The following is a 14,350-nucleotide window of genomic DNA, read 5'->3' as shown; positions in this document are numbered from 1 at the left end:
GCTCGAGTGGCACTTGGCCTGAGGGCAAGCAGACCAGCTTTGGATCACAGCTCACGGCAGCTCACCTGCCCTCCAGCCCAGCCCAGCCCAGGCCTGGCACTCTGCTGGCTGTGACACCCTCCTGTCATCTCCCACCCCCTGCCCAGGCTGGGTCCCTGCACAGGGTGGACATGCTGTCCGTGCTCAGATCTCTGGCCCTCTCTGACCACTGCCCTGCATCTTTCTGGAGGACCAGACTGCCCCATCCCAGCCCCAGGGGTGACCCGACGCTGCCGCCTCTCCCTGCAGGTGCAGCTGGCCGAGACAGAGGCCTTCTCCCTGAACTCAGACAGGTCCTCGTCCATCCTGCTTGGCGATGACCTGAGTCTGGAGGACCCCGCAGCCTGCCCACCCGGCCCCAGAGACAACAAGGTGAGCACCCGGTGGGCTCCTGGGCAGGCGGATCTGTCCTTGAGCCTGGCCTCTGCCTGCTGTGCCAAAACACTGCTCCTTCCTGGCTCACCATTTAAGTGGCACCCACTGTGTGCTGGGCCCTCATCTCCTGTTGATCAGATGAGGGCTGGGAAGAGAGAGGCAGAGTGATTTACCTGAAGTCACACAGCAACGAGGCCAGCCAGGGCTCCAATCACAGCATCCAAGTGACCTTGGCCACTCACTGTAGCCTTGGATGTTTTTGATCCATTTAATGGGAGGTGTCCCTGGTGGTCCAAACTTACAAGGGGGCCTTAAGGCTGAAGAGTTGAAACAGGTGCAAGCACCTACTGTGTGCCAGACTTTACTTGCACTCAGTGCGTCCATTCCCCAGCTCTGTGCGGCAGGGATAATGTGGCTCCATTTCACACATGAGGACATGAGAGCTCTGAGAAGTGAGCTAGCTTGTCCTGTCACACAGCCGGGCAAGGCAGAGCAGGGAAGCCAGCCCTGGGGCTGGTCCCCAACCTCTGCCCTAGAGGTGGTCAGTCTGAGGAGGCCAGGAGGGCTGGAAGGGCCACTATGTTGATCCTGCAGACTCGGGCAGGGGAGGTCTGCCACCTGGCTTGTGACCTCAAGGCCAAGTCGTTCTTGCCCCAGCTCGGGGATGAGAGAGGGAGCCCCTGGCCTGAGGTTGGGGTGCAGTGACCCTGCCCTAAGAGACCCTCGGTCCCGTTGACCCCTGACTCCTGGGGCAACCTGGGTTTGGCACCACTGCCCCCCAGGGCTGTCCTCCATCAGCTCCAGGAAGGCTGGGATGGGGGGAGTGGATCTTCCCAGCCCCTCCCTGCCCCCCTGTCCCCTCCCTGACAGCTGACAGCTCCTGCCACCCATCCCCAGCCCCTTCCTGTATCTCCTGCACCCCTGCACTGTTTTCCACACAGGATGTTGGGGTACACAGTTTCTAGGGCCTCGTTGGGCTTAGATGGGTGCTGTTTTATTAGGACTCAAAGAACAGTTCATAGGGGACTCATCTGCCTTGGAGGGGACATTGGGGCAGCTTTTGAGTAGCTAACTGTGCAGAGGTTGCCTTGGGCTGCAGGGTTGAGAAGGGTTAGGGCCCAGGGAGTGCCAGGAAGGAAGGCTGGCAGCTTCTGGGTGCCAGGCCCCAGAAGAAGGGGTTACTCTCTCATTTATGGCTGTGAGAACAGAGACTCAGCCACAGGAAGGGACCTGCCCAGGGTCATGCTCACAGGGAGGCCCTGCAGCTGCTTGGCCAATCTTCTGGTGCCTTCACCCGCCTAGACTTGGCTTTTTTACTGGCCAGGGTCTGAACTAGGCACTTGGCTACAGAGACAAGGAAGACCCTCAAGGATCTCAGAGTCATGAGGGGAGTGAGTGCTATCTGCCTGGGACATCAGAGAGGGCTTCCTGGAGGCGGGGCCCTTTCACCCAGGATTTGGAAGATGATGATTGCTGGCCAGGTGGCAGAGGTGAGAAGGCCATCCCAGGCAGTGAGAGCGACCAAGCAAAGGGCTGAAGAGCAGGGGCATGAAAGCAGCTGTGGCAGGCTTTCCCCCCTCCACCATCCTGCCCTTTTCACCTCCCTTTTCCTGTAGGGTGAGCCGGACCCGCCTGAGCCGATGCGGGTAGGGGACCTGGGTGAATGCTTCTTCCCCTTATCCAACACGGCCGTCTCGTCGGGTCCGGAGAACTTCCTGTGTGAGATGGAGTCGATCCCATTCAACCCCGTCCGGTCCTGGCTGAAACATGAGAGCAGCCAAGGTGAGGGGTGGGAGCCCCGTCAGCTCCCCACAGCCCTGATCTCAGGTGTTGGCTTCAGAGGGGGCGGGCTGAGTTTTTTCCTTGGTATTTTTGCCTAGACTATTATATTGAGTCCAGAAAGAACCAGATGGATAACTGATAATAAAAGATAGGAATCTCAGGCCTGATAGAACAATGACAGAAGATCAGGAGCCAACCAATACAGAGAAATGAGATCATAATTATACCAGAAGTCTAGGCTAGTGGAAGATTCATGCTGAGTGTCCTAGGAGCTGTGGTGAAAGAGGAAACACGTTGGCACACACAGCTCATCAAGCAGAATGAAAGCTGCCTAATTATTGAAGGGTTTTTCTAGAGCTGAATTCGAGAGGTGTTTATCCCACAGATCGTCACACAAGGTGATGCTGAACAACAGAAAGCCTGTTGTCCTCAACAGCCCTTTCATACAAAGCCCTGCCCTCAGCATCCTCTGTTTGCGCTTTGGGCTTGTGGCTGGGCTCTGGGCGGGAGGATGGAGGACTCAGTTGACTGGTCCATCACGGACTTACCTTCACCTCCAGTCCCCTTGGAGGGTGATGGGATCTGGCTTCACAGCACTGGCTGGGGAAGGGGGCAGAGGGGTGAGCTCAGCAGAAGAGGGGCCCCCAGACCCTGAGCTTACCCCAAGTACTATTCTGGGAGGCCTGGCCTTGAGTGCTTTCCAGGAGCTGGGGGTGGAGTGACTTCCGAGGACCTTCCCTAAAGCTGACGGTCTCTGGACTGGACATGATGGCTGAGGGGCCAAGACCCCAGATTTCCTGAACCAAAAGTTGGGGCACAGGACCCAAGAGCCGTTCTGATCCAACAAAATCCCATCTTCTTTACCTAACCATTCATTAGCATTTTTCTTAAATAATAAGACATAGATTAGGAATCCCCCTACCTGGGGACATTCAGGCTTCCATCTTCATCCTGGAAGGCACTGAGGGGACTGTGGACAGAGGTTGCCCCCCAAGACCGGCCCCAGCTCTCATTTCCCCCTCACCCTCTCCTTGCCCCTCTCCATCCCCAGCACTCTGTCTGCTCTGCCATCCTGCCTGCTGTCCTAGGGGGGCCCCCAGGCCTGGCCAGACCTCCTGGGTGTCAGGACCTGGGCGGGGGTGACTGTCACAGTGAGCACTGCTCTGCACGGGGCTGGGAGCTCCACAGCTGCCTCTTGCTCTTATAGCCTTCTCTCCACTCCTCGAGGTGGGCAGCTGGTCCCCATTTCACTGAGGAAGGAACCCAGGGGTCCTTGAGCCTGGGTCTGCTTGGCTCCAGAAACTGTGCCTTTGCCTAGTGTCCACCCTCCCAGGACTCACACCGGCAGCCTCGGTGTTCCTCTCTTGCTTTCACAAAGGGGACACTGAGGCTCAGAGAGGGAGCCCACGGTCTCACAGCCAGTTTGTTAGGTGGCCCTTTCCTGCCAACCCCCCTCAGGGGCCTGAGCCTGCTCCCCAGCTCCCTCTTCTCCCTCCCCAGCAGCGCCCCCGAGCCCCTTCTCCCCGGATGCCTCCAGCCCACTCCTGCCCATGCCAGCCGAGTTCTTCCACCCTGCTGTGGCCGCCAGCCAGAAAGTACAGGAAAAGGCCCCTGGTGCCAGGACACTCCCCAAGATTGCCCTGCAGGGCTCCTGGGCGTCCCTGCGGTTGCCGAGCGTCAACTGCACCCTCCGTCACCAGGTATGGCACCTCCCAGTTCTGAGAGCTCTCTTGTCAGGGGACATCTGAGGGGGTCCCTTAAGTCCAAGGCGGAGGAGGAGGGGATGGGCCCAGCCAAAGGCACAGGGCATGGCAGTGCTGGGGGCACCTGGGAAAGTGAGGGGGTAGTGCTGAGACTTGAGGGAGGAGGTGGCCCTAGAGTCTGATAAAATGGGCAGAGCCGGGTCCCAGGGCATCTGGGGACAGAAGAGTGTGGGGCGGGCCCGGACGCGGGGGTGGGGGGGCCCTGAAGGAAGGTCATGGGGTCTAGCTTGAGGGGATGGGGAGGAGGGGGCGTTGGGAGGCTTTGCAGTGGGTGGTGGAGCTCTGAGTGGGTTGGGGTGTGATTACTAGGAATGGAGGTGGGGGTAGGTCTGGGCGATGGCAGGTCTTGGTCTGCAGGGCCACCTGTATTGGATTGGCCAGGGCCACCACCTGGGCACCCACAGGGCCCAGAGCGCAGAGCAGAAGGGTCTGCGGACTTGACGTCCCTCTTCTGTGGGCGGGTGCTGGGGGAAGGGACTTTTACCCCTGGTGAGCCGGAGCCTACACCTCCCGCCGGGGGCCAGCGTCTGATGGGGTTCGAGAAGGATGACGCCGACTGTCCCCCGAGGGTCGGGGAGTGGGGTGGGGCAGGGGGCCGGGTCGGAGGGCCACCCAGGAGCTCAGACAGGTGGTGGTAGGGCGAAGGGGAAGCCTGGGATGCCACGTGTGAGCCGAGGGAGTTCCCGAGGGCTTGGAAAGAGGGCTGGGCGTGCCCGCGTTTCACCGGGAGGGCGGGCTGGGGGACACCGGGCGGCCCCCCATCCCCTGTGACCTCCCCGCAGGCCACGGGGAGCAACACGTCGCTGGAGGGCAGCCGCAGCAGCTCGGCGGGCAGCCTGCAGACCACGCTGGAGGACAGCCTGACCCTGAGTGACAGCCCGCGGCGCGCCCTGGGGCCGACCGCGCCCTCCCCTGGGCTCCGCGCCGGCCCGTCGCCAGCCGCCAGCCATCGCCCGAGCCTGCGGGGCCGGGGCCCTTTCAGCCTGAGCGGGCTGCGGGCGCATCAGCGCAGCCACAGCAGCGGGGGCTCCACCAGCCCGGGCTGCACCCAGCACGACTCCATGGACCCGTCGGACGAGGAGGGCGCGGGCGGCCGGGCCGGCGGGGGCGGCGGAGGCGCGGGCAGCGAGCACTCGGAGACGCTCAGCAGCCTTTCGCTCACCTCCCTCTTCGGGCCGCTGCCCCCGCCGCCCGGTCTCCCGCCCGCGCGCAGGTTCAGCAGTACCAGCAGCCTGGCCGCCGGCCCCGGCCGCCCCCACGCCGCCGCCCGGCCCCGAGGCCTGGCCCGCAGCCCTTCCTGGGCCTCCGATGGCCGCAAGGACCCGCCGTGCCAGGCCGATCCGGCCGCCGCCCGAGGCCCCTGGGTGCCCAAGCCGCAGCCGCCGCCCGGGGAGCCACAGCCCGGGGACGCCGCGAGCCAGGGGAGGAGATGAGGGCCGCCGCCCGCCCGCCCCGTCTCACCTTCTTTACCTCAGGAGCGAGGGGCAGACAGCAATACTTCGTCCGCGACCTGGGCGCCGCGCCGAGCCGCCGGGACTGGGGGACGAGCAGGGTCCAGGTTGCCGAGGCTCAGATGGGCTCAGCGTGGTCCTGCCCGTGCATATTCGTGTATACATATGCATATACATAGAGACAGACATATATATATATTTATTTTTTCTACCGAGAGCTTATGACTTCCAGAAAGTGCTAAAGTTGGGGAGTGCGGGTCCGGGCCCAGACGGGGCTTTCGCCTGATGTTTGGGACCCAGGCCAGACCCACTCCAGGGCAGAAGGTCCTGCCGGGGCGTTGGCAGCCGTGATTTCTGGTGTCTCCCCTGGGCTGAGAGTAGCTTGGAGAGGGCTCTCAGGCCTCCGAGGGCCCCGTGGCGGGGGAGACAGGCCCAGAAGAAGAGGTGGAATTCAGGGTGCATTTTTTTCCTTTAAAGAAGAAACGCTGCTAAGATCCCACCCGTCCACGTGTTGGGGTGTCTGTCTTGTTCCTGACCGTCTAGTTGTTGTGACAGTCTTTTGTAGATGCCCCAGAGCACACAAACTCTCTTAGTCAACCAGTTAGGTGTCTTTCTTTAGAAAAACCAGGGGTGAGTAGTCGTATTTTTTTAGGGCAGGGGTGGGGGGAAGGGCGGCTCCAAGGCTGGGCAGGGGTGGCTTTGTCCCAAGGAGGCTGAGGGCAGCAAGGCTGCAGGAGGGAGAGGAAAGGTGGAGGCATTAAGCAGATGAGATGCTTGGAGGTCAAGGGAACCCGCCTGGTCTGTGCTGGTCAGGCTGCCCCTGGGGCTCCTGGGCTCAGGCAGTTAGTGGCTGGTTACTTATTGCCTTTTATCCCCCAGGTGGACCCTGAGCCACGGCCATTCCAGGAGGTTGTACCGCCCCCTCCCCTCACAACCCCCTGTCCCCTGAGCTACTCTGCTGCCCCTCTCCCCACCCTCCATGGAGTTCAGGGTAAAGCAGATCTGACAGGATTCTAAGCAGGGGTGATGCCCAGCCTGGCACCTGGAGACCACATCCTCCCCCCTCCCGCTGCTTGTCTCTGGGTCTCTGTCTCATACCCATCACCCCCACTTTCCCAAAGCTGCAGTGCTTCCCAAATGGGTTCACGGACGGGTATTTTTTTATTTGACTATGCATTTATTTGAGTATTTATTAGAAAAAAAACAGTACACTGAACCCATGATTTCACAGACATATTGCTGAGGTCAAGGCTAGGTTTCTGAGCAGTGAACGGACTTGAAGTCAGTCTGAAGAAGGTTGGGAAGTGGTGGTGGAATGGTCTGTGGACACGCAGGGGTCATGGGGTGGGAAAGGCTGCAAGTTGGGACTCACTGTGCTTCAGGGATAACCAGGCCCTTTGCCTGTGTGAGATCGTCTCAGTGGCTTCAGCTGGGCCCCGCTGAGGAGCCCTTGACCTTGTTCCCAAACGCTGACCTTAAAGAGTCTGGCTTTGGGCTGGGCTGCAAGTTGTGGGGAGGGTCTGCTTGACTGGCTCTGGGTGTCTTCTGGGCAGCGTAGGGCCCTCTGGGGCCTGGGCATCATGCACAGGGAGAGGGCAATGTGGCCTGCAAAGCCTTTCCCCCAGAGCTGGTGGGGGGAAGGGTTGCCAGGCCCACTTTACACCTGAGGAAACCAAGGCCCAGGGAGGTGAAGGATCCCCTGGGGCCTAGGGCACCATTGGGGGGCCAGCACCTGAGTACCTGGAATGTGAAACAGTGACCCTGTGTTTCAAAGCAGGTGGATTCAGAAGGCACAGCCTGGCCGTGGGCCTCTTTTGGCAGGGGGTAGTTGAGACCTGGATTTGCCCCTGAGCTTCTGGAACCTCCCTCTCCTCGCCCAGAAGTGTGGTGGGCAGTCCTCTTCGAGGGGTCGCTATGAGGACACACAAGGCGATGCCCAGACGCTGTGCTCCCTCCCAGGACGGGAGCCTCCAGGGTGGGAGGTTGGCTGGGCCTGGGGTCGCATCCCCTCCTGCCCCCAGTGGCCTGTTGGCTGGTGAGGGAGGCTGGGCCCAAGTCCCAAGCCGCCTGCCTGCCCCAGAGAGCCTTGCGCTGGCTGCCTTTGCCACGCCCATGGCTCCATCACGGGGGCGCTCGCTCATCTGGGGAAGAAGAGGCCACGGGTAGCCTGCCCGGCTCTGCCTCGCCCTCCCTCCCAGCGCCATGCTGGCCCCAGCCATCGAGGTGGAGGGGAGGCCACGCACACAGTGGCTGTGCGCGGCAGCGTGTTCCTGGAGGGACGTGTGTGCTGGGGGCCGGAAGGTGGCCAGTGGGACCTGAGAGGACCGTGTGGAGGGTGGGTTGGCGTTCAAGGAGATGGCATCTGACACCGGTCAGCAGCTTCTGTCTTCTGGGCTCAGGTGTCATCCTGTTTACTCTGCACGGTGGCCCTGAGCCGTGTGCACTGCTGCTCCATGCACAGACCAAGGAAGTGAGTTTCTTGGTGCCACCGGGTTATAAGTGGCTGGGCAGGGAACACATCCCGGGCGAGTCTGACACAGAGCCATCCTTTTACCCTGAACTGAGTGACCCCAGAACCAGCAGACACATGGGAAGAGTGATCCAGGCATCGCCTGAGCGATGGTGCGAGGGCTGGACAGAGCAGGGTGTGTCTGGAGGTGGGAATAGCTGAACACGGAAGATAGAAGCTTTGCCTGAGGGAGTTGTGGGAGATGGGGCTGGCTCCTGGAGGGTCCCAAATGCTGACCCCAGGCACTTGGCCTTTTTCCTGGGAGCTACAGGCGATGGGGGACCAGGGAAGCTGTGATTGGCTGGCCAGGAAAAGCCCAAATGGCTAAGGGTTGGGTGAATAGCCCCTCAGCCCTCCCTGATCCTGTGACCTGTCCATCACAAAAGCACAAACCTACCCTAACCCACATGGCCTGGCCCTGCGGAGAGTGAGGACCCTGGTGCTGGACACCCCAAGCTGTCTGTTTGCAGGCTTCTGCAGAGTGGTGGCTGGTGGGCCCCTCAACACCTGTACAAAGGGACCCAAGACCAGATGGGGCATAGTCTACCCAGCCAAGCCCTTTTCCTGTCCCCTGCTGGGCCTCCTCCTGCACCAGGCAGCCCCCTAAAAGTGGACGAAGTGTGCACAGTATCAGCCTGTCTGCCTGTCTTCCCCCCAGATCTTCCCACTGGAGCTTTCTGTTTCCAGGGCCACCTCTGGCCCCCTTTGCTGCGCTGTGTAAGGGCTTGGGTTCTTAGAAGCCGCTGTTTAGCCCAGATACACATACTCTTTTTGTCTCTGCGCAATAATCAGTGTTCCTGGCAGAGCCCGGGCCATGCTGGGGTTTAGGGAGGAGACAGAGGCCACCTCCTCCTGGAAGCCGTCAACCCAGCCCTGCTGCTGTGGCTACCGCACTCCCAGTCGCTGTACAGTTTCTATGGTGTGAATAAACTTCCCTCCTAGTTGCTAATGGCGCTGGTACCTGCTGGCCCAGATGGCCTGGGATAGAGAAACCAAGCGGCAGCCGCCACCAGTGCTGTTTTGAATAAAACCCAGAAGCTTATTTCAGAATTTCTCCATGTGTCTGTGCTGTTCTTTCCCCAGTAGGGTGGGTGTAGAGTTGGGGGGCTTCCCAGGGGGTGGAGTGGTGATGCGGTCATCATGCCCAGGCTGTGGGGCCTGGGGTGTCTGGGACTTAGAGACACCCATGAAAGTGTCCTCTCATGGCCGGGGTATGGGTGGGGGACTGCTGGGCTGGGGAGGAAGCAAGGCCTGGCTCTCGCACTCTGGTTCTGTAGCTAAGATGCTGGACCCGGGTGACAGGGTCACAGAGAGTAATAGTCTACTCACCTGGCACTGTTTCCTGAAATCATACTATGGGTATTTTCAGGACTGTTTTGGCTGCAAAGGACAAAAACCCAACTCAAATGAAATTGAGAATAAAAAAAGAAAGAGCCAGAAGAGAGGAAAGGAAGGGAGGGTGGAAAGTGAGAAACAAGAAGGAAATAACTTAGTGGCTCAAGTAGCTAAAAAGTGCAGAGGTAGCGTTGCCTTCAGGTGCAGTTGGATCAAGAGCTCCAACTATGTCGCTAGGATGAAGTCTCTCTCCGCCTCTTGGCACTGCTTCCTTCTGCGTTTGCTTCCTTCCTCTCCTAGTGGCCACCAGCAGCCCAGGCTTTGGGCCTGCCTGTCCCCAGATGAAGGAGAGCTCCTCTCCCTGACAGTCTGGCAAAGTTCACGGAATCTCATGGGTTGACTGGGGTGCGTGCCATGCTCTGATTGCCCAGGTCTGAACTCTGGGATCCAGGGATGGGGGTGACCTACCTGCATCATGGCCTGAGAGCAGGATAGGGAGGAACTGTCAAGGAGCACCGCTGTGCGCTTGTTGGAAGGAGGGGATGAAGGCTGGGCATGCAGCCAAACCTCGCCTCTGGCTAAGCTCCCTGCAGCTTCGTCCCTGGGAAGGGCGCTCTCATCGCCACCCTTCAGATGAGGCCAGGGGCCCAGAGAGGTCCAGAGACTGGTCACCTGGACGTCAACAAGCTGTGGGAACAGAATAGCCAAGTTAGTGGCTAGAGGGCCTGCCTGGTCCCCACCAGCCTTTTCTAGACCTCCCATCCCCCCAGCGTGTGCTGTCTTTCCTCAGGGGCTGACCGGGGTCTCGGCATGGCCAAGGGAGGGACACAGGGATGTCACGTGTGACCTCCAACACTGCACCTCCCTCTCTGAGGCCCCACCAACTCTGGAGAACAAGGTGAGCTGAGGTCACCCCACAGACAGGCCTGTACCCCTGGCCCTGCGTGATTCTATCCTCTCGCCCCTGCTTTCCCCGTTTCTGCTCTGCGATCCCCTTCTGGTGGCCCCTGCAGCTCTGGGAGATAACAGAGAAATCACCGCAGCTGTCTAGGCCCCTCTGCATGCTACCCACATGGACGCTCCCAGCTGCCAGCCGTGCTGCCCGGAGTGCCATGTTTTCCCTGCTCCGGGTGTCTAGAGGGGAGCCCTTCCAAGGCCTTTCTACCTGGGCATCGGCCTCACGGCAGACAGAACGGTGGGGGCAGGGAGAGAGGCGACACCTGGTGAGGGCTGCTGTGCACGCACTGTGTGCACGTGTGCCGGCCACGGGCCTGCCTCCATCCAGAGAGGGGTGTTACCCTCATTTTCAGCTGAGGAAACTGAGGCAAGGCAGGCTGTCCACAGAGCAGTCCAAGTGCAGGTCCAGGCCCCAGACTGAGCCTCATTCATCACCTGTGAGACCTGGTCTAGCTGCCCAGCCTAGGATCTCATGGCCGAAGGGTACAGCAAGCCCTGGCTCCCTGGGGAGACCCCCTGCTCCAGCCCCTCCTCTCCCAGCCCCTTGAGGCAGACCTGCTGCACTCCACGTGTCCAAAATCTCTAGATCGCTGTCCCCCAACATCTATCCCTCCCTGGAAGGCTGGGTCCCAGCCTCGACTCCTCCCTTACCAGGGACCCTGGCCTGAATCAGGCCCACCTCACCCTAGCTTCCCTCCTGCTCCCGGGCCCAATCTCCTCCTCAGCCAAACACCTTCGTCCCCTCCCAACACTCCCTGCCGACCCCCAGGGCCACGTCCCTCAGCCCTGCAGCTCACCCTGTGGAGGCAGCTGTCACTAGGACCATCCCTCCTTCTGGAACTCTCTCCTCCCTCCCATCCCCCAGGTTGTCCCTGCCTCCTGGTTCTCACAGGAGCCTTGGGGCCAGGCCCCTCCTCGTCACCCTTTCCAGGCCTCGTCAGTCTCTCTCACTCTGCAGACCACCCGTGTGCTGCCGACTCCACGCCTCTTCCCCAGTGTCCTATAGGACGAGGCCCACCCTCTAGACTCCCCTGTTCCCTTTCTCCCCATCCCTTGGCTAACTCTTACTTATCACTTCAGGTCTCAGCTCAAACGTCACTTCCTCCAGGAAGGCTTCCAGGCTGCCCCATGTCTTTGCCCCCCAGCTTCCACTTCTCCTCCACACCAACGCTTTTCCCCGATGTCCTTGTCTGTTTCCTGAGCCCCCATCACACTGCATCAGTTGGAGGACTGCAACCATGGTCCCTTCTCCCAGCCTAGAGCCTGGTGCCTGGTTGAGCCTCAGCACATGTCAGCTACATGTCTATGTTTTGGAAGCAGAAGGGATTTTCAAGACTAACTAAGCCCTTCCCTCATTTCTCTACCTGAGGAAACTAAGGCCCAGAGAGGCGGCATGGCATGTGCCAGGTCACACAGGGAGACATTGCCAGGGGTGACGGTGACCCACACCGCCCCTTCCATGGCCGGGGAGCTAGTGTCCAGCGCTGCCGCTGAGGCCGGGCTGCGGGTGGGGGACCCTGGGGAGCAGAGCCGTGCTGTGTTTCCCCGTCCCTTACCCGGTTATAACGAGATTAAAAGCAAGATGCTGTCAAGGAGAGAGGCTGACTTAAAAAAACCCACAAAAAACCCAGCACATTTTAAGAGAATGAAAAACTTCGGCCATCAGCACTTTTTATTTAGACCTGAATTCATGAATTTTAACCAAATAAACACTGGCATGTTAGGTACTAATATATGGACAATTATGCAAAACCACTATTATGATTGTAGTGAGAATTAGATTCTGACTTGGAGGTGGTGTTCCAGGAGGGAAACATCCTCTGGTTTCCAGTGCTACGACCTCGGATTGCCATTGCCATGGTAACGGGGCTGCCCTAGGAGTCTGTGGATAGGAGGCTGGTCCTGTGGGGAGGGGCCGCCAGCCCAGGCTGGGCTGGGCCAGTGCAGACCTCCAGGCCCCACCTGCAGGCTGGGCCCGGGCAGCTCTGTCCCCTGGGCAGCCCTGAGCCTCACAGGAGAGGGGACAAGTCACCAGCGGGAGGGGTGGGGTATGAAAAATCAGCAAGTGCATAGTGCCCCAACGTCACCCACATCTTCTCACTCCCCTGCCTGATGGCCTCTCACTTTCATCTTTCAATAGATGTTTGTTGGGCTTCCCTGGTGGCACAGTGGTTGAGAGTCCGCCTGCCGATGCAGGGAACACGGGTTCGTGCCCCGGTCCGGGAGGATCCCATGTGCCGCGGAGCGGCTGGGCCCGTGAGCCATGGCCTCTGGGCCTGCGCGTCCGGAGCCTGTGCTCCGCAACGGGAGAGGCCACCACAGTGAGAGGCCCGCGTACCGCAAAAAAAAATAAATAAATAAAAGATGTTTGTTGAGCATCTATTATGTGCTAGGTGCTGGGGATACAGCATGGATGGGTCTGCATCTCAGAGGGGGAGACAGAAAATAGACAGCAAACAGACACATGAGTGGGGTTATTTTAGAGCCTGCGAGGGCCAAGAAGGCTATGGCCAGGTGATGTGACAAAGAGTGACTGAGGGGAGGGGTGGTCAGGGGAGGCCTCTCTGGGGAGGAGTCCTCTGAGCCAGGGCCTGAAGGACAAGAGATAGACAGCCATGCAAATGCATTGGCCACCCCTCAGAGAGTCAGGCTGCCAGATAAAATCCAGGATGCACGGTTAAATTTGAATATCAAATAAACCATGAATAATTTTTTAGTGCAAGTATGTCCCATACAATATATCCATCTCCAGAATTTCTTCATCATCCCAAACTGAAACTCTGTGCCCAACTCCCCCTCCCCCTCCTCCCAGCACCCAGCACCCATCATTCTTCCTTCTACAAAGTTGACCACTCCAGGTAGCTCATATAAGTGGAATCATGCAGTATTGGTCTTCTTGTGACTGGCTTATTTCACTGAGCATAATGTCTTCAAGGCTCATCTGTGTGTCAGAATTTCCTTCCTTTTAAAGGCTGAATAATATTCCATTGTACAGATGCAGCACATTTTGTTTATTTGCTGTTGGACATCTGGGTTGTTTCCACCTCTGGCTGTTGTGAATGGTGCTACTGTGAACATGGTTGCACAAATATCTCTCCTTTCTCCTGGGTGCAAATCTAGGAGTGGAAAGAATTGCTGTGTCGTAGAGTAATCTTCTGTTAATTTTTTTGAGGAACTGCTGTGCTGTTTTCCACAGCAGCTGTACCGTTTTACCGCCCCCTCCACTCCTCGCTTTTGTGTGAGGCTTGGCTAATATTTGGATATATTATCTATAGATTTTTGCCTCTCCTTTCCCGTCTTCGTTTCCTTTCCTCGCTTTTTAGCACACTCCGGCCTCCTGGCCTCAGGGGAGGCGAGCGGCTTAGATGAGTGCTGCTCAAGACTTCCTGACTTTTATTTCCAAAACACAAAGGAGAACTTGGAGAGTCTGGGGAGGGAGGAGGAGAGAGCTCCCAGCAAGGAGGGGGTGGGGTGGGGAGGGGGAATTACCCCGCTGCTCCAGCGGACTGGGGTCTGACCCCAGGAGGGGTGGCCGTGTGGAGCAGCTGCCTGGCCAAAGCATCCCAGGGCCACACGCGGCTCACGAGCTCGGGGGTGGGGGGTGGGGGAGGGGGAGGCGGAGGGGTCTCTAAGGCCTGGACACCGCTGAGGCAAATCCCTGGGTGGGGACAACACCCTAGGACACAGAAGTGGCATTTCGGGCCTCTCTGAGCTCCTGGGCAGGGAAGCCTCCCTCCACACACGTTGCACTGACCCATCCACCTGTCCGGTGTGTGTGGGTTTGCAGCGCCCTCCCGGCTGTGCCCTCTCCCAGGGGTTGGGTCTGATCTTCTCCCAAACAGCTGCCCGGGGTCCCTGTGCCCCGCCGCGGCCAGGCTGGCAGCTCCTGGGGTCTCCTCAGCTACGACCCAGATGGAAGCTCCCGAGGATGAGGCTTCTGAGTCTCCCCCGGGCGATGCAGGGCTCTGGGACGGAGGTCTCCCCCGTGCTGCCGCCGACACTCCCGTTCACCCCATTTCAGCCCGTTAGCGTGGGCCTTCCAGCCTCACGTCCTGGTCCCTCTGTCTTCTCCGCTGCTCTCCCTCCCTCTCTGCCCCTCTCTGTGTATCGTCTCTGCCTGTCTCTCTCTGTCTGTCCCT

At 59.4% G+C, this 14,350-nt stretch overlaps 1 protein-coding gene across 1 annotated transcript in view; it reads left to right on the top strand.

Moving 5' to 3' along the window:
* Positions 1 to 5,392, top strand: part of CACNA1I (calcium voltage-gated channel subunit alpha1 I) — a gene marked incomplete at its 3' end in the record, with an annotated part of 104,407 nt that extends 99,015 nt beyond the window's left edge. The window contains exons 33-36 of the mRNA XM_081248772.1: positions 289 to 411; positions 2,031 to 2,196; positions 3,697 to 3,896; positions 4,742 to 5,392. Coding sequence (XP_081104898.1) covers positions 289 to 411; positions 2,031 to 2,196; positions 3,697 to 3,896; positions 4,742 to 5,392 — 1,140 coding nt within the window. The remainder of the gene's footprint in view (positions 1 to 288; positions 412 to 2,030; positions 2,197 to 3,696; positions 3,897 to 4,741) is intronic.
* Positions 5,393 to 14,350: the final 8,958 nt, after the last annotated feature.

This window comes from Mesoplodon bidens, assembly GCF_964165515.1.
Source record: "Mesoplodon bidens genome assembly, chromosome: 11".
NCBI classification, from domain to species: domain Eukaryota; kingdom Metazoa; phylum Chordata; class Mammalia; order Artiodactyla; family Ziphiidae; genus Mesoplodon; species Mesoplodon bidens.
The sequence above is the reverse complement of the archived record's forward strand: the minus strand, read 5'-3'. Positions and strand labels throughout refer to the sequence as shown.